The 27,940-nt window shown below is 49.9% G+C and overlaps 1 protein-coding gene and 1 long non-coding RNA gene across 8 annotated transcripts in view; one reads left to right on the top strand and one right to left on the bottom strand.

Moving 5' to 3' along the window:
* Positions 1-2,545, bottom strand: part of LOC310750210 — a 185,299-nt gene extending 182,754 nt beyond the window's left edge. Inside the window, exon 1 of the long non-coding RNA XR_014541972.1 lies at positions 1,771-2,545. This is a non-coding gene — a long non-coding RNA (uncharacterized lncRNA). The remainder of the gene's footprint in view (positions 1-1,770) is intronic.
* The window catches only part of SSH2 (slingshot protein phosphatase 2), a 122,568-nt gene extending 95,088 nt beyond the window's left edge, over positions 1-27,480 (top strand). For 4 of the 7 annotated variants that reach the window (XM_083587417.1, XM_083587418.1, XM_083587419.1 and 1 more), the window contains 10 exons: positions 2,558-2,626; positions 3,092-3,157; positions 5,938-6,132; positions 9,129-9,222; positions 10,169-10,297; positions 12,895-12,941; positions 13,633-13,779; positions 15,089-15,289; positions 20,279-21,137; positions 21,658-27,480. In XM_083587417.1, the coding sequence (XP_083443543.1) occupies positions 2,558-2,626; positions 3,092-3,157; positions 5,938-6,132; positions 9,129-9,222; positions 10,169-10,297; positions 12,895-12,941; positions 13,633-13,779; positions 15,089-15,289; positions 20,279-21,137; positions 21,658-23,640 (3,790 nt within the window). In that variant the 3' untranslated portion in view covers positions 23,641-27,480. Of the gene's footprint in view, positions 1-2,557; positions 2,627-3,091; positions 3,158-4,486; positions 4,920-5,937; positions 6,133-9,128; positions 9,223-10,168; positions 10,298-12,894; positions 12,942-13,632; positions 13,784-15,088; positions 15,290-20,278; positions 21,138-21,657 lie in introns of those variants that run through there. The other 3 variants (XM_083587416.1, XM_083587415.1, XM_083587420.1) reach the window with 2 other exon arrangements.
* The last annotated feature ends 460 nt before the right edge of the window (positions 27,481-27,940 follow it).

The following is a 27,940-nucleotide window of genomic DNA, read 5'->3' as shown; positions in this document are numbered from 1 at the left end:
TGAAGCATTTATAGGATCACAGAATTGTAGGGTTGGAAGGGACTCCAAGGGTCATCTAGTTCAACCCCCTGCGACACAGGAGTCACAGCCAAAGAATCCATGTTGTCTAGATTGTTGTCTAGAAAACAAGGGTGCTTAAGAGGGAGCATCACCAATCAGGTCCTCAGTGTGAGTGCTGGAGGCTTCTCACAACAACAGCCAAAGTGGTGTTGCCACAGAGCACAAATTTCTAGTCCTCAAGGCTGTTGGTGCAGCACAAATCTCAAAGCAGGTGAGATTTCGAATGAGCTCGAGTGAAAATTACTTAATTCTGATCATATTTTTTTCAGAAACACCATTGAAGGATAACATTTATTACGTAGGCAACCCTGTTTTCTTTGTTGAAAGCCACTCTGAGCTCGATTGTGTGTGTGTGTGTGAAAGCAGCATACAAATAAAAGGATGAATGAATGAGTAGACCATCTTTCCTCCAAGGAGCTCAAGAATGGTTGTGTCTGGTTTTCTCCCCACATCAACCCTGTGGGGTAGAGGGAAAGATTGGCCTAAGGTCACCCCACTGAGCTTTCGGACTGAGCAGGGATTTGAACCTTCGTCTCCCAGGTCCTGGTCTGGCACCCCTGCAAAACCCTGGCCCTGTTCCCTGTTCTGTTCTAGTTTGGGCATAAAGTGGTTCGGCCCAATGTCCATTTCTGTTTGGTCTTGATGTTGGTGGGTGGAAGAAGTTCCCCCATCCCTTCCAGCCCTGCTTACGTATCTCTTGCTTGCTTCCTCGGACACCGAATATCCCTCCCCTCTGACCCACTGAGTATTTACAAACCCAATTTAGCCTTGTTGCTGGGGGCTTTGGTGGAAGTGGTAGGTGGAAGAGATCCCTAAAAATATCTCCAGTCTCTTTGGGAAGCTGCTCAGAGGTGCCCTTTTTCTCTTCACGCCCCCCCCCCCCTTCCATGAGTTAATCTCATTTCCTACACACACACATCTCTACCTTTAAGAAAACCTCCCCTGGTGGCTGGGGGTTCTTTTTTGTGGAGGGGGTGGGGTTGTCGGTAGACTCTGCCTGTGTGTGATACCCTCTCTGTTGGTTAACCATTTTTTTTAAAATTACATGGCTCCTTTCCAACAAACTGCCCAAGGTGTCCTGCATCCAAACTGACAGTGGAAACAATACCAATAATGTAAATAATAAGAAAAATGTCTGTGCATTTATCTCTGTCTCTCACTCTCTGAGTCCTACTGTTTCCTCCAGGTTAGAGAAAAAATTTGCCTGGTATTATTGTTATATTATTATTATTATTAATATTATTATTTATTATTATTTATACCCCGCCCATCTGGCTGAGTTTCCCCAGCCACTCTGGGCGGCTCCCAATCAAGTGTTAAAAACAATACAGCATTAAATATTAAAAACTTCCCTAAACAGGGCTGCCTTCAGATGTCTTTTAAAGATAAGATAGCTTCTTATTTCCTTCACATCTGAAGGGAGGGCATTCCACAGGGCGGGCGCCACTATCGAGAAGGCCCTCTGTCTGGGTCACCTTCAAAGGTAGCCCCACGTAGAGCTATGAACTCATGAAAAAGTGGGGAGGGGAGAAAGGACCAGTAATTAAATCTTCTTCCCGTCCCTTCATTCTTTTTGTGGGAACAGAAACCGACAGCGAGGAATTGAGAGAAGCTACTCAAGGGGCAATTGATAGGCTGTTCATCATTCATTCTCTACCTTCCACACAGAGAGAGCGCTTATCACAAAGCAATAAAACAGTCTGAGCCTACCAGGATGAAAGCAGGGAGTCCTTTGTCAATGTGTCTTGCATGGACAAAGACATTGCAGGAGGTTCCTGGCTGTGGGGAAAGGCACCGATGAATAATGTTGTGATCCTCCAGGGGGTCACCGTCGTCGTATCCAATGCTAGTCCCATTCAGAGTAGACCCATTTAAAGTATTGGCCAAAACTAACTTGGGTCCTTTCATAGAAGCTTAGAATTGTAGAGTTGGAAGGGACCCCAACGGTCCTCTATTCCATCCTCATTCAAAGCAGGAATCTCAACAAGATCATACATGACGGGTGGCCATCCAACCTCTGCTTTGAAACCTCCAAGGAAGGAGACTCCACCGCCTCTTGTGGGAGACTGTTCCACTGTGGAACAGCTCTTGCAGTCAGAAAGTTCTTCCTGATGTTTAGAATGAATCTCCTTTCCTGTAACTTGAATCCATTGCTTCGAGTCCTACCCTCTAGAGAAGGAGAAAACAAGCTTGCTCCATCCTCCATGTGACAGCCCTTGAGATATTTGAAGACGGCTATCATATCTCTCCTCTCAGACTCCTCCCATCCAGGCTAAACATCCCTGACTCCCTCAACCATTCCTCATCAGGTTTGGTTTCCAGATCCTTCATCATCTTGGTCTCCCTCCTCTGCACACCTTCCAGCTTGTCAATGTATGCTGGAGTCTGTTCCAGTGCTTTGAAACGTCCATCTCCCATGGGCCTTCTTTTTCTTTTTGTAAAGGATTCTCTTGCAGAGTTTAAATCGTCGTCCTCCCCTCTCTTTTGTTTCCCACAGCAGTGTTTGCACAATGGGGCTGGTCCTGCCACTCTGGAGCGATGCCTTGATTCATCTGGATGGCGATGGGTAAGAGCCTGGGATTGTCTGGTTTTTGTGTTGCTATGAACGTGCAAAAAGGCATCCGGCCCTCCTCTTCTCTCTCCTTCCCTGCCCCCCTCTGCCCCGCTTTGCAATGCAGGAAGCGTTATTGAGTGTGACCTACATGTAAATGTTACAGAAGGCTCTTGGTCAAGTGTTGAACCATCAGGCAACTTCCAGTAAATTCTGACCCCCTTTTCATCCTTCTGAGGCAGGAGGGCAGCCTGAACCAAAATCTGGCCCCCTCCAGGTGTTTTTGGCTGCAACTCCCCATCAGCCTCAGCCAACATCTGGAGGTCACCAGGTTGTCCAGGGGCTGCCCTTTTTCATAGCCTCCTGGCTCCCAGGAAGGAAGAGCATCTGGCCTTTTTCGATTAACACTGAGTGTCCAAACCGCCGTCTTTGCTGAAGTGTTGTTTGACTGGCTGTTGTCTCCATTTCCCTCCTTTCCAGGGGCTTCAGCGTCTCGACAGATAACCGGGTGCACATCTTTAAGCCTGTCTCTGTGCAAGCCATGTGGTGAGAGAATTTGTGTTCCTTTATTTTTTTACACACAGTTTATAGAGAAGGTTTTTGGAGTAGGAAGGAAGTATTCTCAGAAATGGAGGCTCGCGAGAAGCCCTTGGAGGCTGAAACGATCCTTGGACCTCTCTTAGGTGTGCATCTTTCAGCTGCATTATGTAGAAGCTTGGCTACTCCAAGACTGATGTCACTGCTTTTCATTTGCGCTTAGGTCAGAACTGGTGCTCTCCAGAATGATGGAATGCAATCACCATGGGCTATCTTCAATATACCACCAATGTTGTGTTATAATAATAATAATTTATTATTTATACCCTGCCCATCTGGCCGAGTATAGCCAAGGCTGCAAGTTTGATCCCCGTACGGGACAGCTGCATATTCCTGCATTGCAGGGGGTTGGGCTTGATCAGGGGTCGGCAACCTGCGGGCCATGAGCCACAAGCGGCCCATGGGGGCAGTTTGACCGGCCCATGAGCGCCCCCCCAAACTGAGCCGCCTGCTTGGCGAGTCCCCACGCACTGCGCTAAACCAGCACGGTGCAGGGACTCACTTCCGTGGCACCGGAAATCACGTCTGCGCATGCCCAGCTGCCAGAAATCACGTCTGCGCATGCCCAGGTGCGAAAATCACGTCTGCGCATGCCCAGGTGCTGGAAATCGCATCTGCGCATGCCCAGGCACCGGAAATCGCACACGTGGGATCCGGCCCACAGAGAGATCTCCACAGGACTTGACCGGCCCAGGCAGGTATAACCTTGCTGACCCCTGGGCTAGATGATCCATAGGGTTCCTTCCAACTCTAAAATTCTATGGTTCTATGGTTACCATGGAGCCCTCTGTTACCTCTGGGTTGGTTGGTTGGTTGCTTTTAGAGCCCTTATACTTGTTTTACAGCTCTAATGTCCAAAAGAGTAGCCTAAATACAAGCATTTATAACCAGAGTCCCCTTTCTGCGGGATTACAATGTATTTAAAAAAGACACGACATACAAGGAAAAAGGGAGGAGGACAGAAGAGAGGAGGAAGCAAACACAGGTGCCAGTGCCTAGAAGTAAAGTATTGGTTATTGCAGTGACTAGCTGGAATGGGGGAACAGTTCAAGGTCAGGAAGTTGCCAATGAAACTGGCCTTTCAGCAGAGCGACCTAAACTCTGGGTGATGTTTATAAGGGATTCTCTTTGGCATCCGAAGAGCCAGGCAGACTTTATATGTCCAGGCTTTGCCTGCTAAGCCTGCTGGATAATCCTTCTCCTTTATAGGACAGCTCTCAGCAGGGTTCTTCTAGCAAGTTTGCGGATTCACTGACTCAGGATCGCTTTCGCTCTTTGGAAATGTGTCACCCATTGAGCTTGCGATGTATTTGTGGGAGAGCTCCATGTCTTTGCTTTTAACCTAGATCTTTCAGGTCACGGGCAGAGAGTCAGGACGCCAGCTCAAAAGAGGTGGAGCAGCTCCTTCTTAGAAAGCGTCTCGGGACATTTTTAAATGACAGCACATCCCGTGATGGGCTTCAACCCATTGTGGCTCCTTTCCGAGCTCAACCGCTCTCAGGAAGGGACGTAAACATGGGGACATCACGAGAGCCAAAGGGGCCCATCTGGCCCAGCCTCCCGTTCTCTCAGTGGCCAACCAGATGTCTCTCTTGGGAAACCCACAAGCAGGACTTGCCATTCCCAACATTTGCTGCCTGGGACCCTGGAGGAGGAACACAGCCACTTGCCTTGCCTCGCCTTCCATGCCGAGGGAAGAATTTGGCACCATGTGAGACTGGACATTGCCTGTTTGTGTGCAGCGTGTGTTCTGGGCTGGCTGTCAGACTGGGCAGGGAAAAACTGTGGGGAAGAGAACAAAGCCCCCCCCCAAACCAGAAACTTACTAGGAGATTAATAGAACCGTAGAATTGCAGAGTTGTAAGCGGCCCCCAAGGGGTCGTCTCGTCCAGCTCCCTTCAATGCAGGAATCCCAGCTAAATGCAGAATGAAGCAGCATTTGCTACATTTATTTTTATTTCTATATAAATAAAGTGATTGCATTCTGTGAAACAGGAGGAAAGTGGTGGGTGTGGTGTGGGTTGTATGTGTAACTGGAGAATCCAGGTATTGGGCATGGGGTTCCCTTCTTGCTCAGCTCCCCTATAGGTCTCCTTTAGAGGTGCTCTTGCCTCAAAAGGTGGAAAAAATATAGCCAGTACTAACAGCTAAGTAGTGTTGTTGTTGTTTACTTTTTATTTCTAATTTTCAAAAGTTTACAAGTTGATGCATACTAATAGCCAAGCGTGATTATTTCGTGGAAAGCAAAAGATAAGTTTTGCAGCATATGGTCTGACTTTGTTGATTATATAGCACAGTCAGAAGGACCTTCCAGCAGAGAAGCAGCTATAGTACGCATTTATACCAATAACCAATAACCTATCCTGGCTGCGTCTCTTTGGAGTCCAGGTACCTTTGATGGGCTTTATGATGGACCAGACATTTCTGTGAAGCAACAGAGAGATCTCCATTTTATTTTATTTAATAAAATGTTGAATGTATTAGGAAAAGCAGTTCCAAATTATTATTTTTCCTACTTTGTAATCATGCGTATTTTCTTTGGGTTGATACAGTTTCTTTAGAAAATAATAATAATAATAATAATAATAATAATAATAATAATAATAGCAGTTAAGCATGTCATTTCTCCCTGGCTCAGCTGTGGGCCCTCTCCGTCCTCTGACTGTTCTTGATTCCCTGACTTCTTTCCTCTGCTTTTATTTTCTCCCCCCTCCACCTGCTCCATCCAGGTCTGCCCTGCAGAGTCTCCACAAGGCCTGCGAAGTGGCTCGCATCAACAACTATTACCCAGGGAGCCTTTTCCTCACGTGGGTCAGCTACTATGAGAGCCACATCAACTCAGACCAGTCCTCCGTCAATGAATGGAACGCCATGCAAGATGTCCAGTCCCACCGACCCGATTCGCCTGCCCTCTTCACGGACGTGTGAGTAGGGCTGGGGACGGTTTTGATTCCTGACCTGCCTTCCACCCTAACGTCCCGGGGCAGGTTGCAGCCATTCCAAGGTGCAACATTAAAACAAATAACAGTCACGAAAGTCAGAACAGACCTGCTGGATCAGGCCAGTGGTCAGTCTAGTAGTCCAGCATCCTGCTCTCTCAGTGGCCAGCCAGCTGCCCTTGGGAAACACACAAGCAGGATTCGAACACAAGAGCAATGCTCTCCCCTCCTGCGGTTTCCAGCAGCTGGCATCCAGAAGCATTGCTGCCTCTGACTGCAGAGGCAGAGCAGAGCCACCATAGAATTGTAGGCTTGGAAGGGACCCTGAGTGTCATCTAGTCCCAACTTCCTGCAATGCAATTGATAGGGTGGGTCTTGGAAAATATACATCTCGGATGTCAAAGGCCAGCGGGTTTGAGAGCATGCTGGTTTCTCTGCCAGCCTGTCTCGCCTATCAGCTGGGCTTGTTTCACAAGGCTTATCCTTCAGCCAGCTATAATCACCCTCCTCATCGTGATTCGTTCATCACTTCTACATCATTAAAAGTAGTTTCAAAACACAAAAACAGCAAACACTTTTGAAACAAGATTAAATCCTTGACAAAGTGGAAGTCTGTGGAAGTCCAGTTATCCATTGGGGGAACAAAAATGTATTCCCTTGCTTCTGGCAAGTACATGTGCTGGGCGCCTCCAGTCGTATCTCGACAGGGGCGCTATTCCACAAGGCAGGGGCTGCCACACTAAAAGCCCTTCCCCATGTTATTGTGGAGCTATGCGCTCCACAACACTGTTTATTACTGCTGGATTCATTCATTCGTTGGCTCTCAGACTCAGCTGTGACCACATTGCTTCGTATCTCTGCTGGTGGTCTCAGAGACATCCATCCAGCCGGGATATGTGTGTGTGTGCTTTGGTCTGATCCAGCCAGAGGCTGTGTCCACATACAGGACGATGGCATATATACATGGATGAGAGGTGTTTATTCATGGGCTTCCCAGCCCCAGAGTGCTTATGGTCCTTGCTGATAAGCCCTGACTATTTTTACCCACCAGCGATAAGGCCAGAGAGGCTGCTGGAATGCACCCGCGGGTGCTGCTGGCTGCGTGGTGCGTTCCATATAAGGAAGCGTGGAGCCTGTTACCTTTCCAAGGAAGGTGGAGGGGCAGAATTACTGGCCAGGCTACAGTAGCATATGCTGGCAAAATTGTGCTGGGCCAGGACCTCTTCAGGCTGCAGGATGGCTTCTGATGGGGAGGCCCAGTGTGCTGTGGTGGTTGGTACCATCTCACTGGGGTTCTCTGTCTGTCCTTGGCCCAGAGATTCAGTGGTGTAGCAGTCAAAGTGTCGGGCTAGGGCAGGGGTCAGCAAACTTTTTCAGCAGGGGGCTGGTCCACTGTCCCTCAGACCTTGTGAGGGGCTGGACTATACAGTGGTACCTCGGGTTACATATGCTTCAGGTTACATATGCTTCAGGTTACAGACTCTGCTAACCCAGAAATATTACCTCGGGTTAAGAACTTTGCTTTAGGATGAGAACAGAAATCGTGCTCCGGTGGCGTGGCAGCAGCAGGAGGCCCCATTAGCTAAAGTGGTGCTTCAGGTTAAGAACAGTTTCAGGTTAAGAACGGACCTCCAGAACGAATTCAGTACTTAACCCGAGGTACCACTGTATTTTGAAAAAGAAAATGAACGAATTTCTATGCCCCACAAATAACCCAGAGGTGCATTTTAAATAAAAGGACACATTCTACTCATGTAAAAACACGCTGATTCCCAGACCACCCGCGGGCTGGATTGAGAAGGCGATTGGGCCGGATCCAGCCCCTGGGCCTTGGTTTGCCTACCCATGGGCTAGGGCCTGGGAGAGACCAGGGTTCGAACCTCCAATCAGCCATGAAGCTCACTGAGTGCAACCTTCAGCCAGTCACTGCCTCTCTCGGCCTAACCTACCTCACAAGATTATTGTGGTGGGTTAAATGAGGAGGGGGAGAACCACCTCAAGCTTCTTGGAGAAAAGGTGGGATATAAATGAAATATATAAGTGAAAAGAATGTCGGAAACATACTGAGGCAGACCAGTCCAGCACAGTCTTGTGCTGAGGCTGTATTACAGGAGTTGGGGTGGAAGCTGCGGCTTGCTTTGGCCCCAGCCAGCACGGCCAAAGGTCAGGGGTGCTGATAAGAGTTGGTGTCTGCAGGGCCACATATCCTGCCCCGAACCCTTGCTGTAAAGAGCTGTGGGCATTGATCTCGCCCATTAAATCCTTGTAAAAGAGGATGGATGAAGGTTGAAACACCTGCCTGGTGTGGTTTGCTGTGGAGGTCCTTCAGAAGGGGTTGGGAGCCTCAGGTCCAGGGTCCAGGTGAGGCCCTCGAGGTCTCCATCTCTGGCCCTCAGGACTCTCCACACCCTTCACTGCCGCTGTCTGTCGCTTGTCCAGATGGCAGGTAGAGAAGGGCCTGGACTCGGCCTGTAGACATTTGCATGAATTGCTCCACCCACTTTTGTCGCCCCTGGCTCCACCCACCACTGGCAGGTGGCCCTCGGAAGGTCACCCAGAACAGAGTGCGGCCCTCGGGATGAAAAAGGTTCCTCACTCAACTTGAGAACTAGTTTGTTTTTATTACCCTGCTCTTTGGCCAAAATGGCTCCCGGGGCTACTTACATACAGTCAAAACAAGACGGTTCCGACCCGCAGGCAGACAATTAAAAAAAGACATGGCACACAAGGGGAAAGGACAGGGAGGGAAGAGGAAAATCAAAACTCAGACCCCTATTTCTGAACAGTTGTTCCTAGATTCACCAGGGGAAGGAGGAGCTTTCAGCAGAGCCAATGGTGTGATCTTGGCTTCGCAGCTCTCCCACAGAGGCAGTCGGAGGGAATGGCGCTTTTTGTCTTGAAGCCAATGTGTACAGCACCCCCGCCTGCCCCCAAGACTTCTGAAACTATTTTTTCTTCCATTTCTCCCCATGCCCCTGCAGCCCGACGGAACGGGAACGCACAGAACGTCTCATAAAGACCAAGCTGAGGGAAATCATGATGCAGAAAGATTTGGAGAACATCACGTCCAAGGAGGTGAGGAAAAGGAGGCTGGTGAGCTGCCCCCCCCCCCAGATTGCTAAAGAGGGCAGGGAAGGCTCAGTGGGGTTTTCTCAGGGGGAGGGACACCTGGTTGCTGCAACCACATCCTTCAGTCCTATTCCCCATCCAGAGCTGCCAGCTGGAGTGGGGCATGTTGAATCTTTCAACTTTGATATCCCGAAAATGAGGGGTGCTAAAAGCTTGCAACATGACTTGGGAATTCAAAAGTTAGCTAGGTTAAAATAACATAATTTAGTTTTGCTTGCTAGGTGGAATATGTGCAAAATGGCATAGTAATCATTAAAAATGATTGCCAAGTACTCAGTTATATTATATATTAATTATTCTTTAGCATTACCTGACATTTTCAGAAGCCAAAATTAAAATTATTTGGTTTTCTAAAAGTAGTTTGTGTGCTGCTTCTTCAAACGTAGATTTACCAAGCTAAATGTTGTCCGGTCACAAAAAACCCCAGCAGATTTGAATTCCTCACACCCAAAAACATACTGGTATTTTAAGTGAAGAATTTTGCAAAAAAAATAGGTTTCGCTGTCTAAAATGACAAGCCCTACTGCTGGAGAGAAGGAATCCAAAGGCCAATTGCTGCCTTTTTACGGCTTTTGAGAGCCTGGGGGTCTGACCTTCTTGCTGTCTGACCCAACCCTTGACTCTTGCGTCTTTTGTCTTCTGTGGGTCTGGCTGCTCCTTAAATGTTTTGTTTGATTCCAGGCAAATTTCATAGAATTTTACAATTGGAAAGGTACTCGAAGGGTCACCAAGAAATCACAGCTAAAGAATCCCTGGCCCTTTCTCCTGGGGCCATAAGAGAAGGGAGGTGGGGGTCGGCTGAAGGGTACTGCTACCCCCCAGGGTGGGTGTTTGAGCGATGTAACAATGCACCATCTCAAAGGCAGCCTCTTCCTCCTCTCTCCTCTCCAAGATCCGCACAGAGCTGGAGATGCAGATGGCCTGCAACTTGCGGGAGTTTAAGGAGTTCATTGATAACGAGATGATCGTCATCTTGGGCCAGATGGACAGCCCCACACAGATCTTTGACCACGTCTTCCTGGTAAGCGTTTTGGCACATGGCCACTAGGAATGCTCACAAGCTGCTCAACTTTACCTGCTGTCATCCCCACCCTCTTAGAAAGCCACCCCCTTCTGCTCTGCCATACAGACCACCATCTCCCTCTTCTGCCTTCCTCCTCACTGCTCCATCACAATTAAGCTTCACCAGAGTTGCAGAAACCGGCTCTTATTTATAGAGACTGAGATGTCACGTAAGAACATCAGGCCAATGGCCCGTCTAGTCTTGGATCCTCCTCTCGCAGGGGCCAACCAGATGCTTGTAGGAAGGCAGGAAGCAGGATCTGAGCACAACACTTCCCTCCTGTGGCTTCCAGAAGCTGGTAGTCCGAGGCATGGCCATCTCCAACAGTAGAGGCAGAGCATGGCCGTTGTGGCTGGTAGCCATTGATAACCCTCACTCCCTCCATGAATTTGTCGAATCCTCTTTTAAAGCCATCCTGTGGGAGGGAGTTCCACAGTTTAACTGTGCACTGCATGAAGGAAGTCCTTTATCTGTCCTGAATCTTCCAACTTTCAGCTTCATTGGAGGTGTACGAGTTCTAATGCAATGAGATTGGGGGACGGGGACTGCCTGCTGTGGGAGCAAGTACAGTGGTACCTCGGGTTACAGACGCTTCAGGTTACAGACTCCACTAACTCAGAAATACAGTGGTACCTCGGGTTAAGAACTTAATTTGTTCTGCAGGTCTGTTCTTAACCTGAAACTGTTCTTAACCTGAAGCACCACTTTAGCTAATGGGGCCTCCTGCTGCTGCCGCACCACCGGAGCACGATTTCTGTTCTCATCCTGAAGCAAAGTTCTTAACCCGAGGTAATATTTCTGGGTTAGCGGCGTCTGTAACCTGAAGCGTATGTAACCTGAGGTACCACTGTAGTACCTCAGGTTAAGAACTTTGCTTCAGGATAAGAACAGAAATCACACGCCGGTGGCGCGGTGGCCACTGGAGGCCCCATTAGCTTCAGGTTAAGACCAGTTTCAGGTTAAGAACGGATCTCCAGAACGAATTAAGTTCTTAACCCGAAGTACCACTGTACATGCATTTAAGTTGTTAAGTATGGTACATTTATTACATAAGCAAACTGAAAAGACCCAAGAGAGAGCAGAGAGTGCAGGCAAACCATCTCCCGCAAGGCAGATGTCCGGCATATCCCTGAATCCCTCTCACCATCCTGGGGCCTGGAATTTCTGAGGTTACCGGAGCGTCCTGCCCACACCCTTATTCTGGGAGAAAACAACAGGAACAAAGGTGCCCCGAGAAAGCTTGAGAACAAACACAGGAAAGGCTTATTCAGGTCTGGCAGGTGGGATTCTGCTTCCAGTAAAGCCCGGGATGGCGATGCTCTGGGTGGAAGCATGCGATATCCCCAAACATAGGGTCCTCCTCCTCTTTTTCAAGCTGTGTAAACACTGGGCTACTGAAATGTTTGAGCTCGCCTGGTGCCAAGGCACGTCTCGCGAGGCTGCGCTGGCTGATGAGTCAGCAGCTCTGGGGCTTTTCCCACCCACCCTCCTCTGGCCGGATGCACAGGCCAGGCATCAGTCAGCAGTTTTACGTAAGACGACGACACACCTTTTCAGCCCTGACTCTCTCAGCGGAATCAAAAGTGGATAGAGGAATGTTCCCCGTCTTCTCTTGTAACACCTGGAGATCCAACAAAGCTGAATGTTGGAAGAAAAGAAAGTCTTTTTTCCGCACAGCACCTACCGTATTTTTCGCTCCACAAGACGCACCTGACCATAAGACGCACCTAGTTTTTAGAGGGAGAATGCAAGAAAAAAAATATTTTTAAAAGGAGCACTGAGCAGAGCCTGTATGCATCCCAGGCTCTGCTCAGTGCTCCCTTTCACGAGCCGCGTGGAGCGTGTGTGCGGCGCTTGCAGGCTTTTCCCCAGGAGCCGCACACATGCTAGAAGCAGCTCTTTAAAGAGTGCACAGCTCTTGCAGGCTTTTCTACGAGGTGGGAGACGGTGCCCTTCTCTCTCCTTGGGGAAAAGCCCGCAAGAGCCACATGAAGTGTGTGTGCAGCTCTTGGGGGCTTTTCCCACCTGCATTCGCTCCATAAGACGCACACACATTTTCCCTTACTTTTTAGGAGGGAAAAAGTGCGTCTTATGGAGCGAAAAATACAGTAGTTGAACTGTGGAACTCCCTGCTGCAGGAGGCAGCAATGGCCACCAACTTGGATGGCTTTGAAAGAGGAGTGGACAAATTCATGGAGGAGAGGGGAGGGCTATTGATGGCTGCTGGCCAGAATGGCTCTGCTCTGCCCTCCACAGTCAGAGGCAGCGATGCTTCTGAATCCCAGTTGCTGGAAACCTCAGGAGGGGAGAGGACTCAGGTCCTGCTTGCCATTAGAGAACAGGATGCTGGACTAGTTGGGCCATTGGCCTGATCCATCACATCTCTTCTGGGGTTCCCTTTCCCCTTTTCTGACACTCCCGTTTCCCAGCCAGGAGCCCTGGGCTCTTTGCCCAATACTGTTCACTCCACCCCCCACCCCCTGCTCCATTTGTACACCCTGCCCTGTTCTTGACGTGATTTGATTTCCCCCACCCTGTCTTCTCCCCTTGCGCAGGGTTCAGAGTGGAATGCCTCCAATCTGGAAGATCTGCAGAATAGAGGGTAAGTCCCAGAACGTGAAGTGTCCTTCATCCCACCCAGCAGAGGGCAAAAAACCAGTGATGGCCCCCAGTTCCACTTGGTTGCTTGGGGGGGGTCTTTAGACCAAGGCAGGGATATCCAGGGTGGTGCCCTACAGCATCCATTGCCCCTGACTATTAGGAGTCTAACAACATCTGGGAGGACTCAGTTTGGGAGCCATTTCCTTCTCTGTGGCCTGTCTCGCCACTCCAGGAATCAGCTCTATCACTTTAACCCTTTGGCAGCGGACCCACAGCCCTCCATGTGCTGCTGAACTCCGACTCCCATCATCCCTGGCATTTGACCCTGCTGCCTGTAGGGGCTGCTGGGAGTTGGAAGTCCATCAGCATCCGTAGGGTCCCATTTTGGCTGCTGTGGACCAGAACAACAGTCAGGGGTCCGATGGCCGTGTGTTGGGGATTTATGAGCTGTGAGGGTGGGGATTAGATTACCCTTGGGGGTCTCTTCGACTCTACCATTCTATGATTCTTAGACATTTCTTAGGGGTGGAAAGGAATCTCCTCACCCCTGGTTTTTATTTTCTTTATTTTGCTAAACCTCAAGGAGTTCTTTCTTGTCCACTTTGTCCCTTGTTTTGGAAACACAACTGTGTGGTGTGTGTGTGTGTGTGTGTGTGTGTGTCTAACCAGCCTTATTGCCCTTTTGGCTTCAGGGTGCGGTACATTCTGAACGTCACCCGAGAAATCGACAACTTCTTCCCTGGCGTCTTTGAGTACCACAACATCCGTGTTTACGACGAAGAGGCAACAGATCTCCTGGCTTACTGGAACGACACCTACAAATTCATCTCCAAAGCAAAGCAAGTTCCCTTTTTATCTTAATGTTAAAAGCATGTCTGCATCCATATAGCATGTGGGCCTATAGCTAAAGATACTGGGTTGTATCCACCGCTAGACTTACAGTCTTCTTCTTTGGTGAACACTTGTAGCTGAGTAAGATTGTCTTCCATAAACAGGGTTTTAAAAGTGAGTCCATAAGTGACTGTGGAGGCCAATTCTGGATCCACACGTCCTTACACAGTGGGGACATAGGTTTCCGGGCGGGAGTTCATCACAGTGAAGGTTTGCCAAAGATGCCTTCCTTCCTCTTAGCACAATTCTCCCTTTCGTCTTGAGTTCGAGTGTCTTCAAAGCCCATGACACCTTTGGTAAAGGCTGTTCTCCAATTGGAGCGCTCTCAGGCCAGTGTTTCCCAGTTGTCAGTGTTTATACTACATTTTTTTAGATTTGCCCTGAGAGAGTCTTTGAACCTCTTTTGTTGACCACCGGCATTACGCTTTCCATTTTTAAGTTCGGAATAGAGTAGTTGCTTTGGAAGATGATAATCAGGCATCCACACAGCCTTTACAGTTAAAGCACGTTGATGCCCCATTAAACTGCCGTGGCTCCCCCCAAAGAATCTTGGGAGCTGTAGTTTGTTGAGGGCTCTGAGAATTGCTAGGAGGCCCCCGATTTCCCTGCACAGAGCTACAATTCCCAGAGCGGTTTGACGATCAATCCCTGTTCATAGGGAAGAATGGGAATTGTAGCTCCGGGAGGAGAATTGGGATGGGGGGGGTGTTTCCTCCTAACAGCTCTCAGAACCCTTAAATAAGAATGAGATGAGCTTGCTGGGTCAGGCAAAAGGGGGCCCATTGAATCCAGCCTCCTGTTCTCACTGGGGCCGACCAGATGCCCATTATGGGAAGCCAGTAAGCGGGACCTGAGCACAAGAGCAACTGGGATTGAGAAGCATCACTGCCTCTGACTGTGGAACTAATAGCCACGCATAGCCCTTGTCTCCAAGAACTTGTCTAAATGTGTGTGAATGAGGCCTGCCAGTTTCAGAGGATCTACTCTGATGACCCATGGAGAGAGATACAGATATATATTGTGTGTATGTATGTGCACACACACAAAACACATATTGCCAAACTGGTGCTGAGGTGAGCTTTGGTCCACAACATCAGGAGGGCACCAGCTTTGCAAGGTCTTGATATAGATATATGGCATTTGTTGATTCCGCCTGTGAAACACTCTCTCCCCAGCAAAGCCGTTTCAGTGATGACTCCGTTGGGAACCTGGGTCACCCTCCTCTTTCCCCCTCCCTTTCCCTTGATCGTCTTGCAGGAAGAACGGATCCAAGTGCCTGGTTCACTGCAAGATGGGGGTCAGCCGGTCAGCCTCCACGGTGATTGCCTACGCCATGAAGGAGTATGGCTGGAACCTCGACCGGGCCTACGACTACGTGAAGGAGCGCCGGACCGTCACCAAGCCCAACCCCAGCTTCATGCGGCAGCTAGAGGAGTATCAGGGCATCCTCCTGGCCAGGTGAGTCCGAAACAGCCAAGACAGCACCTCAGCGTCCCTGACAATGGGCAGCTGGGGGCCAGAGGGTGTTTCATGGAATGCCAGCATCTGGCTTCTTCTGAATTTCAGCTTTCACACACAGAAATGGTATAAATCCTTGCTCTCTTCGATGCAAAGTTCAGGAAACTTTTGGAGCTGCATTAGCGCTCTCTCTCTCTCTCTCTCTCTCCTTGTGTGTGTGTGTGTGTGTGTAAAAAAAAGGGGGAATTTTGGAAGAGCACAAAGGCATAGTTTTTAGCTTAGTTGAATATCTTTTTACCCCCCTTTTCTGCAAAAAAAAAAAAGTGGGGAGCAATCAAAGCATTTTTTTTAAATGGGATAAATTGCCAAAAAAATACGTTGGGATGCAGTGAAATCAGTTGTGATGAAAACAAAGTCAGTAAGAACTGTTGGTCATTGAAACCGATGGGGGAACTTGGGGGGGGGGGTGACCCCAGCAGGAATGAATTAAAATTTAGGTCATCTTTTAAAAGGCTTTTTAGCTGTGCGCACTCTGTGTGTGTGTGTGTGTGTTTCCCCCACAACCTGCTTTCCCCAAACAGCAAAACAACTTTGCTTTCTGGCTGGCTTTCGAGGGGCCTGTGTGTTTGTTTGTTTGTTTATGTGTTGCAGATTCCCCCAGCTTCCCCTTCCCCACCTTCTCAAGTTCCTTTTCTTATGCAAAACCAAAGGGGTTGTTTTTGTAACAAGAGACCCCCATCATCTGATTGGGAAAAGATGTCTCAATATGTCATGTGTCTGTGTTTTCCTTCTCCCCCCCCTTCCAACTGTACACATGTGTGTCCTCGGGTGACCTCCAGAGAGCGGAAAGAGAGAGAGAGACGGCTTGTCCTGCCAGAGGGATCCCAGCTCACGGCCACGTGGTTTCCAGGTGGCTTTGCTGTGGATGTTGGGCCTTTTGAAAAGTGTGTGTGCGTGTGTGTTGGGGTGGCACATGGCAAGCAGGGGGGCGGCTAGCAGCAGGTTATCTGCACTGGCCCAAACTTCTTAATGTTTGGGAGGTGCTTGCAATGCAGATTCTACAGGGCCCATCGCAGAATCCCATCCAAAACAAACTAACAAAACCCCAATACTTGGCAGTTGCTATAAACCACATTTCAAACATTCAAAGCCCTTTGCGCACAGTTATCTCAGCCGTGATCCTTGCGACAAGCCTGCAAAACAGGCCTGGAATCCTTGAGATGCATCCAACTACGCTCTACTCAAGAGTAGACCTGTTGGAGTTAATGGGCCACAATCAGTTGTGCCTGTTCTCTTCAGTGGGTCTACTCTTAGTAGGACTAAACATTCTAATAAAAGCTTATCTCCCTGTTGCACACTGCGGTTGAGGCATAGAAAATGAGTGGTTCCGAGGCTCACCAAAGTTTTCCTGAGCAATTTTATGATGGGATCCTGATGTGGACAAAGGGGTTTATTAACATGCGCTTTTGAAATCTGTATTAGGCGATGTCAAATTTGCCCCAAGAGGCACAGGGGAGGGCTATCAATGGCTAAATTCTGCCTCCACAGGCAGAAATGCTTCTGAATACCAGCTGCTGGAAACCACAGGAGGGGAGAGTGTTGCTCTTGTGCTTGAATCCTGCTTGTGGGTTTTCCACGGGCATCTGGTTGGCTACTATGAGAACAGGATGCTGGACTAGATGGGCTAGTGGCCTGATCCAGCAGGTACTTCTTATGTTCTTAATGCCCTTTCCCCACCACCACCAGCACCCCAAAAAAAGCAAAAACAGCAGGTGGATGTTTCTTCTCGAAATCATTGAGGTCAAGGAGGTGCTGGCATGGCATAATGGTTAGGTGTGGCAGTATTTGGGCAAACACCATTCCTAATAATAATAATAATAATAATAATAATAATAATTTATTATTTATACCCCACCCATCTGGCTGGGTTTCCCCAGCCACTCTGGGCAGCTTCCAACAAAATACTAAAATACAATAACCTATTAAACATTAAAAGCTTCCCTAAACAGGGCTGCCTTCAAATGTCTTCTAAAAGTTTGGTAGTTGTTTTTCTCTTTGACATCTGATGGGAGGGTGTTCCACAGGGCGGGTGCCACTATCGAGAAGGCCCTCTGCCTGGTTCCCTGTAACTTGGCTTGCCGCAATGAGGGAACCGCCAGAAGGCCCTCGGCACTGGACCTCAGTGTCTGGGCTGCATGATGGGGGTGGAGACGCTCCTTCAGGTATGCTGGACCGAGGCCATTTAGGGCTTTAAAGGTCAGCACCAGCACTTTGAATTGTGCTCAGAAATGTCCTGGGAGCCAATGTAGGTCTTTCAAGACCAGTGTTATGTGGTCTCGGCGGCTGCTCCCAGTCACCAGTTTAGCTGCCGCATTCTGGATTAGTTGTAGTTTCTGGGTCACCTTCCCAGGGATGTTTCCTTGTAATCTAAATAGTGAACCGGGGACGCTACCTTCAAACCACAAAGGTGAATAGCGTAGAGGAACCTGACTTGTGGATGTTTACCAAAGACTCACCAAGTCTGACATCCTGTTCTCACAGCAGCCAGCCAGATGCCCCAGTGCGAAGCCTCCCAAAGCAGTCTCCTCCCCCCCCCCCAACTCATGTTCCCCAGCAAGTGATATTCAAAGTTTATTTGTTTATTTCACAAAACGTGTGATTGTATTAAAAAAAACACCTCAAAAGTGGTTTACAGAAAAACCAACAAAATCAATTAAAAAGATTAGCAGCCATAATTTAAGGCCAATACATGCAGAAAGTCATCAGCTGCCTCCACCGTAATTCAGTCACAAATCTGCAAGAGTGGAATATTGTGTTTTGGGGTTCTTTCAGGATTTAATATGTCATTTGTCAGTATTCATGACCCGTGTGGGGTGTGCATGCATGCTTTAGTTCTCAAGAAGCGCTGATCTGGTTGTTGCAGATTGTAGAGGCTGCTTTGAGCACACAAATGGTGATTATGGTAAATATAATTGTGCTCTTACGGGAGGCAGTATGTAGCCATTACAATGAGCAGCTATTGACCAGCAGCTAAAAGTACTGTAGTCCGGAGAAACCTTCTTGACCCCTGCCTTGCGGCCTTGTTTACCATCGCTGCTCACCCCGGGGCAGATCACTTGCTGATTCACATTCATATGATTAGCTCTTGGGTTTCAGAGCCTGACTGTGAAGGGAAGATTGTGGTTCTTGGGTTACACCTTTGCCAGGGTGTGAGAGTGGGCTGTGGGGCCAGGGGGTTTTCCAGCAGCAACTGCTTTTTGATGCACTGTCAAGCCACATTCCCTCCCACCAGCAAGATCCTGCTCCTATTCTCTTGGACATCCTTCTTCCCAAAACTCCCTGTCTCTTTTTTTCCCTGCGCAAGTTGTGGGGTTTTCCTTAGAAACCTAACAAGAACTTCACAATAGACTGGCTGCTGGGTCAGACCAGTGACTCATGCAGCTGAGCATCCTGTTCTGGCAGTGACCAGCCAGGTGTCCTGATGGGAAGCCCCAAAGCAGGAGCTGAGCGAAACAGCAACAGTCATCCCGTTTGTGATTCCCAGCAGCTAATATTCAGAGGCGTGGTGCCTTCCACGGTAGAAGCAGATTGTAGCCACCTTGGCTAGTAACATTTGATAGCCTTATCGTCCAAAGAATTTGTCTAAGCCCCTTTAAAAGCCATCCATGCTGGTGGTATTATAATTAATTAAATTTGTGTACCTGCAGGTCTCAGGGTGGTCACAAAATAAAATCACAAAATGCATAATAAAAACAAAAACAGAGAGGGAGAAAACATTGCATGTACTTCTATCAACTCCCCTTATTTGCCTTTACTTCTAACTCTAAAGCCCCGGATATTTATAACTTCGGTGTTTCTCAACAACCCTGCCACAGTTAAAGTGGAAGTGATCCCGATTCTTGTGCCCCTGAGAACATGCCACCTACTGGTGGTGGCCCTTGGAGGAGTGCGGCCTGCTTGACACGCCTCCCCTTTGTCACCTCTCGCATGGCTACATCAGGAGGGCTGCTACCCTCTCTGATGCACAGCTTGCACTGAGAAGGGGAGGACGGAAGCAGCATCCCTGGCTTTGGACGGAGTCCGTGCTCCCTCTAGGGGCCAGAGCTTGTAAGCTGTGGAGCAGACGGCACAAAACACCCGCAGCAGCCAGGCTGCTGCCCTTCTTCTCATCAGCTGCAACAACATGTTTTTGTTCCCTGGAAGAGAGCTGGCCTCCGTGTCCCCGGTGGCAGCGGCACGATTCTGGGAACAGGTGGCCGAGCAGGAACAAAACCAGCATCTGACCAGAGACGGCAAGTGCCTGACGAGCATTGTGCTTGCAGAGCCCCTTTGCGGGGCAAAAAACAACCTCCCTCCTCCTGGATCCCAACCCAATAGGCTATATTAGAGCTTGAGAGCTGTTCCAACAGAATTGTGCAACTCTGGTCCTCTGTCCGTCATCAGAGTTCAAGGGCACTTTTCCAGTCAGGCAGAAACACTCAAGGAAGGGAGTGCCAAGCAGGGGCAGTAAGGGGAGGTGGCCTGGGAAGAGTCCTGAGGGCCAGATGGAGAGGGCTGCAGGGCCACATTCAGCCCCCAGCCCTGAGGATCCCGCCCCCCCTTTAATAGGCACTGTTGATTTGTATGATACAGTGGAATCGCATGACTCTTGAGTCCTGGCTCTGCTTCCAGGAAGGGTGCTGTCAGCGGCAGGGGACCAGCTGTTCTCCAGAGTCCTCTTCCCAGCTCAACAGGTGTCCCTGCTTTTGCACAGAGTGAGTCAACGCTGGCAATTTGCATAATACATGGAGGCCCCTTCATTCTTTGGGACAGAACTCTGGTTGTTTTGGGGGACCAGGAGAGCCGATCACGGGCTAACCCCATCTCAAATGCAGCGCTTCCGTCCCCTCTCGCGAGCTCTCCCCATGCTGCCTTTTCCCCTTCGTGCCTTTTGTCTGAGCGGCTTTCGAACCCAGTGCTGATTCTCTCCCCCTATCTCCTTCCCCGCAGTAAGCAGCGGCACAACAAGCTGTGGCGCTCGCACTCCGACAGCGACCTCTCCGACCACCACGAGCCCATGGGCAAGTCCGGGATGGAGGTGAGCAAGAAGGAGATCACCACGTCGGCGGACCAGATCTCGGAGAGCAAGACCTCCTGCGGCCACCACCACGTGCCCATGTCCCCTGGGCCCATGACCGCCGGTCCGCACACGGAACACTTGTGCCATCTGGGCGCCGATGCCGCCGGGAACTTGTGCAGCATCGAGCGGGTGGTGCAGCTAGAGATCACCACGAGAGACTTCAATACCGAGCAGATGGAGGACAAGCTGAACTTGAATAACATCAACGGGTGCTCCTCCGGCTGCTGCTTAGACGACTCAAAGTTCCCCCTGGATAATTGCAATGTCTCGGATGCCTTGCTGCAGCAGCGAGAGGCCTTGGGGGCAGCGGCAGAGTTCCCGGACTTGGCAGTGGACGACTTGGAGAAGGACGCCCTCAAGCAAGGAGACGGGAACATCCACCTGGTGCCCATGGAAGAGCTGGAGTCTTGCTTGCAGGACGTCTCCAACCATAACTCGCCCAGCCCCCCTCCTGTGACCTCCTTGCCGGAGGAGGCGGACTTTGGCGCCGACCGGATCGACTTCTTCAGCGCCTTGGAGAAGTTTGTGGAGCTCTCTCAGGACAGCCGGCCACGGACTTGTTCCCACTCCAGGACGGAGGATCAGGGGGGCGGGAGGAACGGTCTCTCCAAAGTGTCGGGGCTGGAGCTATCGCCCTCCAACCCCACAGAAGATGCTCAAGGAAGCAACTCCTCGGACAACTCGCCGCAGCCGTCCGAGGGGTCCTCGGTGGAGGAGGAGCGGCTGAAGGTACGCGCGGCGGGCGGTGCTTTTCTGCCGAGTGTTTTGAAAATAGGAGCCCCTGCCAGAAGAGTTGAATATTGGGAGTGCAAGAGGGGGATGAGGGAGCAAACGACATCGGAACAGTGGCAGGAAAGAGCAGAATATTTATGGGGCTGGAACTAAGGCGAAATGACCCACTCAGAGGCCATTGAAGTAGGGGGATTTCGGAGGGGGGCAGCTCACAGAACTCAGCAATGCTCTCCTCAATTCCTCATGCTACTGTCCGCCAAGTTTTAAGATATCCAGAATGAGTTTGATGGGGCATTGTGAGGCTTCTGAATGTGGCAGCCAGCAGGGTGAGGAGCCCTGGGGACACAGCGGTGGAAGTTGGGCCCTGCCCTCAGAATCCACTGCCACCCCATTTGTTTCCCCTCCAAGTTAGAAAGGTGGTGAACTACAGAATATTCTGTCAAAACGCTTGCTGAACGTTGGGGAGCATTTTATTTGTAAAATTCTAACCCATTCTTTTTCTCTCTTAAATTTAAAGCTCTCTGAACCGAGCCGTTCAGGCGGCCTGACTCGTTCTCACTCTGAAAACGCCATCTCTGTGAAAGACATCATCACCGAGATCGAATCGATCCGCCAGGGGGCAGGGCAAGGACAGGCGAAGACGGACGCCTTGAACAATCCGGTCCTGGTGTCGAAGAGAAACACGGTCCACGAGCTCGCTGCCGAGTCAGCCTGGGAAAGCAAGCCTCGAAAAGCCGAGCCGGGCGAAGGCAGTGGCTCGGTCCCGAAGGAGGCGGCTAGCGAGCCTTTGAAACCGGACCGAGAAACCGCTTCAGCCCAGCCGGTGCCTTCTTGTAAGCTGGATGCAGAAGACGGCGGCAACTCGGGAGAAGACTCTGCGGAGGGCCATCCGAACCCTGGGCCCAAATGGTGTCCTGGATCGGTACGGCGTGCCACCCTGGAGTTTGAGGAGCGCCTGCGGCAAGAGCAGGAGCTGCAACACTCTACCCCTGTGGTCCTGCTACCCATCCGGAAGAACTCCAGGATCGAATCCTCAGCAGTGGCCGACCCCACAGCGAAGGGGAAGCACGAAGAGCCATCTCACGAGCCGGCCCAGTTCGCTGGGGAGAAGGTAGCCTCAAGAGCTGGGGGCGCAGAGACTGGGGCTGGTTTGGAACAGCCCCCCGAAATGCCGCCGGCGTCTTCTTCCCCACGAGATGGCCTGTTGGCAGAGCTGGAGGGGCTGGCCAGAGAGCACCGCTTGGTGGTTTCTCTGGAAATCCCGGACAGCCTCCCTGCCCCTGGCCTTCTGCTTCCCAAAAGGATTGAAATCATAGAGTACACCCACGCGGTCAGGTTGCCCAGCCCCACTGGGCTGGAAAGGGGCCACACGCGAGATGACTCGGAGGAAACCAAGATGGCCACCACCTCGTTGGCGGTGGACGAAAACTGCAACGCTGCTTTGTGTTCCCAGAATCCCCCGGGAGCCTTGCCCAAGCCGGGGCCTTCCGAGCCAGAGAGCAAAGACTTTAAGAAGGCCATTTTTACCTTGGGTAGCCCTGGGGAAGATGTTGTCAGAGGACCGGCCGACATGCGCACCTCTCCTCCTGCGAGTCGGGCAAGGTGCCCGCCGCCGCCGCCCTCCAATCGCCAGCCCTTTGTTTGCTTGCAGGGGGTCACTCAGGACAGCACAAGCACTGACCCTGAGCCAGCCCCTCTGGGGGGATATGCTGGCAACGGACAGTTTGCCTTTGAGGAGAGGGGAGGTGCTCTGCGCCGGAGGAGCGAGGGCGCTTTGACACACTGGAGCCCAGAGGACTATGACGTACGCACTCATAAGGTGGGCACGGGTGCCAATACTGTGGGGGCTGCTGCCACACCTCTCCTTTGCTACGGCCTTCCTCACAGCTCCAGCAGTGACCGCATCAGAGACCTGAGGGGGGACACCGTGAGGCAGTGGGCAAAGGACCTTGAGGCCCGGGCCCAGCAAGCAGGCCTCACGCTCCCTTCTCAGATGAAGCGCTCATCGTCACTGGCGAAGCTGGGCGGCCTGAACTTGTCAAAAGACGATTTGCCCTCGGGGAACCCCTTCCCTTCCAGCGCCAGGCCAGCCGCTCTGGAATCACTCTGGGGCCCCTCCGGCCACGGGGAAGCACTCTTGCAGGGCGGCCTAGCTTTGCCAATGCCAGAACCTGCCCCATTGTCGTTGCCCGCCCCCCAGCCCACGGCACATTTTGTCGAGCAGCTCAAGATGGCGGCCGAGTCCATCGCCCTCAGCAGCCCCGTGGAGAGGCCTCTTGCGCAGTATGCCAAAGAGTTCAGCCTAGCCCAGCAGCTTCCGGGTGCGAAATTGACTAGCCCCCTAGAGGCCCCGCTGCCAGGGCTGGCGACGACGCCCCACCCGCCCCACTGGTTGGCTGTGCTCCCCCGGCCCCAGCATGGTAGAACTCGACCGCCCAGAAGGCTGAGAAAGGCAAATGACAGGAAACGAACAACCAACCCGTTGTACAACACCATGTGAACTCCAGCCCTCTCTCTCCCCCCTCTTCTCCCCCCACAACAACTTGACTTATTTTGCAACACCCTCGTCGTGTTTTCTCCAAATGGGGCAGATGTAATATATATTGAAACATGCACTTTATTGGTTTAATTTTTATATGTTCGTTATTTTTACTGTTTCTGTTGCATGTGGGTTTTGAGGTGGCTGGTTTTCATGGTTCTCCCCATCCCACCCCCTGTGCAAATGACTGCAAGATCACATTTTTTCCCCCTTAATTTAAAAAAAAAAGTTTTAAACCCTTAACGAACCTCAACACTTAAATTTTTATTTTATTTTTTTGGTCTTAAAAGAACACCCCTCCTTTAAAACAAAAGAGAGAAGGGAAGAAAAATATCTGAAATGCTCTCTTTCATTGGGCCAAAAGAAAGATGCGCTTTTATTGTTTTAAAGGAATTACAGATTTTGTGGGAGATGGGGTTGCAGAAGGAAGAATGGAAGACAGGAGGGAAAGGAAGACCATTGGGAGGGAAAGGAAGACCATTGGGAGTGAGGGGTGTTCTCTTAAAACAAACTTCATTCTTTTTTAGGGGTTTAACCCTTTCATTACTTGAATAAAGCTGTGGGCCTTTTCAAGAATATGGCCATATCATCTGTTTCCTTTCTCCTCTTCCACCCCAGCCCCCCCTTCTTGGTTCCCCTTCCTCCTCCTTCCCCAGTCCTGAAATTGCCTGGCCTTCTCTCCCTGCTCTGTCTGATACAATCCAGAAGCTGACTAGTTTATACAAATATATACCCCCACCCTTTGTGTTCTTCTCCATCATTCCCTGACGCTTCTTGCGGAAAGGCTTGTGTCTCTTACATTGTACATAACAGTGCTCATGTAGATAACTCATGGGGGGGCAGCAGCATCTTTTCGTTTTGGTCCCAGAGGAAAGGGGCGATGAGGCATCTCTTCTGCAAACTGGAAAATGGATTTGACTATTTAACATCGTTTTCTCTGTGGTTAACCAGTGGCAAATCTGCAAACACTTTCTGGAATGGGCTTAACTCCTTTTCCCTTTTCTCTGACACTTGCCTCTCTTCCATTACTTCTTTCTTTAAAAGGTGATTATTTCTGTCAGCTTGTGCCAAATGTATGCATGTTTCTCTCTCTCTGAAAAGCAAAGAAAACCTTCAGCTTGCATGATCCTCTTGTTCCCAATGTGTTGTCTACAAGGCACAACTGTCCGGTGTTTTAGCAAGGACATCTGTTGCCCCTGCGCGCCAATGCACTCCCCGTCTTGCGCACACATGTGTGCCGTTACATTTTATTTTTTCTGGAGATCAGGGTTTCGGGTTTTTTAAATGTCCTCAATAACACGCCCCAGTTGTGCTGAGTTCTGTGGTGCGCCAAGACCTCGTGTGTCAAACTGTGGTCCCAAACTAGCATCTCTAAATTTCCATGTTTTTATGGAGAAGTCTTTTGACACCTCCCATTTTCTGATGCACCCAGGAATCTTTGCAGGAATAGAATAATAACCCTGCTTCCTAATGAGAAAGAAGTAGGCCGTTTTAACCCTTTCTCTTAGGAGAACAGGCTGGCGAATGTTGCACTATAGGAGAATATCATGAAAAGATATATTTGGGGGGGGGCTGCTTTCCCACAAGCCTCCGGCAGGTAAGAGAGAAAGGACACCCCTAAAACTAGCCAGGGGAACTTGTTGTCAGTCAAATATCCCTTCCAAAGTGGAAAGTGGCTGCTATCATCACTGCACGTTGACATTTGAATTGCTTCTTTTTTTAAGCCTCAGCAAAGATGGATGCTTCTCAAATGTGAGAGAATCGTCTGTGACTAAATTCCAGGCGGATTTACTTTATTTTTTTCAGACCTCACAGGGCTGTTGAGGAGTGTGTGCCTGCCTCCCTCTTAGACTTCCTCTTCCTCGTCCCCTTTCCCCACTGCAGGTCCAGGCCTCTTGTGAACTTTGCAAAACAGAGGGTGCTGTAAGCGTAAGATGTTTTGCCCTGATCTTTTGCTGCGCAGTTCTCCCGGAAATCGGGATTTTGTGTGTTGGTTTTTGCAAAGTGTCTTTCTGATGACTTCTCTGCCAGAGCCCCAAGTCGGACTAGGAGCTGTTTTACCTTCCATTGCTTTCAGAATCCAGGGTTGGCATTGAGGCCTCTTCCGGAAGCCAAATCTGTGCCTTCTATCTCATCTCTGCCAGGGGTTTTCTTGTTGTTGTTGGGGGGGGGGCTATCCCCCCATCTCTGTCCCCCTCTTAATATTAAACCCCTGCTCTTCAACTTTGCACTCCGTGACCGATCCCAAACTGCCACGTTTATCAAAACTGGATTGCTGAAATGCATCGTAGCTGTTGGCGAGTTTTGTTCTTCTGTATGCAGATCTGCTTGTGGGAAGAAAAACAACTATACCACTGGTTCAAAGCATGGCTGTTGGTTTGTTTCTCTGTTTTAGAAAAAAAAGGGCATTTTCATTCTTACTCCAATGTATAAAGTTGATGTTTTCTTTCAGGGCGTCTTCCCCTCTTTCTCCCCCCCCCTCCCATTTTTTGGGGGGGGGCTGCCCTGCGAATGTCAAAAATGTTCAGCATCATCTCAGCAGCAACTCTCCCCTCTCCCAGTTTCCAGCTCTTTGACCTAGCTGTATACTGTGAGCTTTTGTTGAGCCTTGCACAAAGAGAGGGGTGTGGAGATCTGGGTGGGTGTTTCTGTGTGTGTGTGAGTGTGTGTGTGTTTTGGGTCCTTGCTTATTATGTGGACAAAACAGATCTATATAAATATATATAATATTTTCTGTACCATGCTTTCAGCTGACTCTTTATCCCCCTCCCCGTATCTCCCAGTGTCAGCTGGCTCTCTCTTTCTCTGTGTGTGTGTGTGTGTGTGTCAAACCCACCTGGCTTGTAAGAGAATGATTTCACCCTAAACCGCGAAACTGGCAAACCACCACTCCTTTTGTTTATTTTTTTAAATTGGCAGGATGGGAGTTCTGTCTTCCTTCGATGCCTCTCCCCTTTCTGGGGGCTTTGCTTTTTCCTCCCCCTCCCCCCCAACCAAACAACTCAGCCTTGGGTGGATCTCTCCCCCATCCACAAAAAGTTGCCATCTCGACACACTTGTCCAGAGCCAAAGGGCTGAAGGTGGGGGGAATCACTCTGCTTAACTCTCCAAGTCGCCATTAGATGCCCCCTTTGGAGTGATGCTACTCCCCCCACCCCCAATGGCTTGTGCTGGGGAATATCCCTTCAAACCTCGAAAGGAGGCCACCAAACAGGGGAGACCCACACACCTGCCGCTTTCTTGATTTCCCAGCCCAGGATAAACTGGCTGTGAAATGGGCTGTGCCTACTGGAATAACAAGCCCTGTTGTGGAATCCAAATATCCATGTTTCGCACTGATAGCAGGCCTTGGTGCCTTTTTTGGGAGGTGGGGGAGCTGCCTTCAAGGCTGTCTCAGCCACTTCAGGTCGAGAATTTGGCAAGAGCGCTGTGGCCTCTTGTCTTGATCCATCTCTCTCTCTCTCTCTCTCTCTCTCTCTCTCTCTCTCTCTCTCTCTCTCTCTCTAAACGCAGCCCTGTCCTATGGTGATGGTGGCTGCGGGTGTCTTTCGCAAATTTGGAGCCCTCCTGCAGTGGCTTGGGGGAGAAACACCTCCTTTTATTGCTGGTCGTCTTTTCTTTCTTTCGTTTTTACATATCCTCCCCCTGCCCCTTGACCTTTGCTCTCCACCCACCCAAGAGTGGCTTGTACCATAGACTTTTGCCCGACAAAGGTGTTCGGCTGTTTTTAAATGTGAACTACTGCGTTTTCAGGGTGCGGATTCAACGTTCTTGTTACTGAATAAATTTTTATTTTGAGAATTGAGCGTGTCTTGTCTGAATCGGGTTGCAAAGGTGGGGTTCATCAGTGGGCCACGAAGGAAAGTCAGGAGCCTGGGTCAGCAGCAGCAGGGACAGGCCCCGTAAAATTGCAAGTACCACCTAACACCTAATAACATTCTTCTTTACACAAGCCTACCTAGATGTTTAGGAAGTTGAAGCAAGTTTTAATCCGGTTTTAGTCTATTACTATTTTTCTTTCTTGTTTCATTACTCTTATTAATTTTTCTTGCTTTACTCTTTCTATAAACCACTTTGTGGTTGTTTTTGTTGTTTTTAGCAGTCGAGGGGTGTATTTATGAAATAAATTATGTAAACCACTTGGTGAGGTCCACCTGAAAAGCAGTATATCAATAATGTAAATAATTTCATGGAATTTGGTATATTGGCTGATTGTAAATAAAAAAGCAAGGCCTCAGAGTGGTTTACAGAGGGAAGGAGG

The sequence above is a fragment of the Podarcis filfolensis genome (assembly GCF_964270895.1).
Source record: "Podarcis filfolensis genome assembly, chromosome: 15".
Taxonomy (NCBI): domain Eukaryota; kingdom Metazoa; phylum Chordata; class Lepidosauria; order Squamata; family Lacertidae; genus Podarcis; species Podarcis filfolensis.
This window is presented reverse-complemented; position numbering and strand designations above follow the sequence as displayed.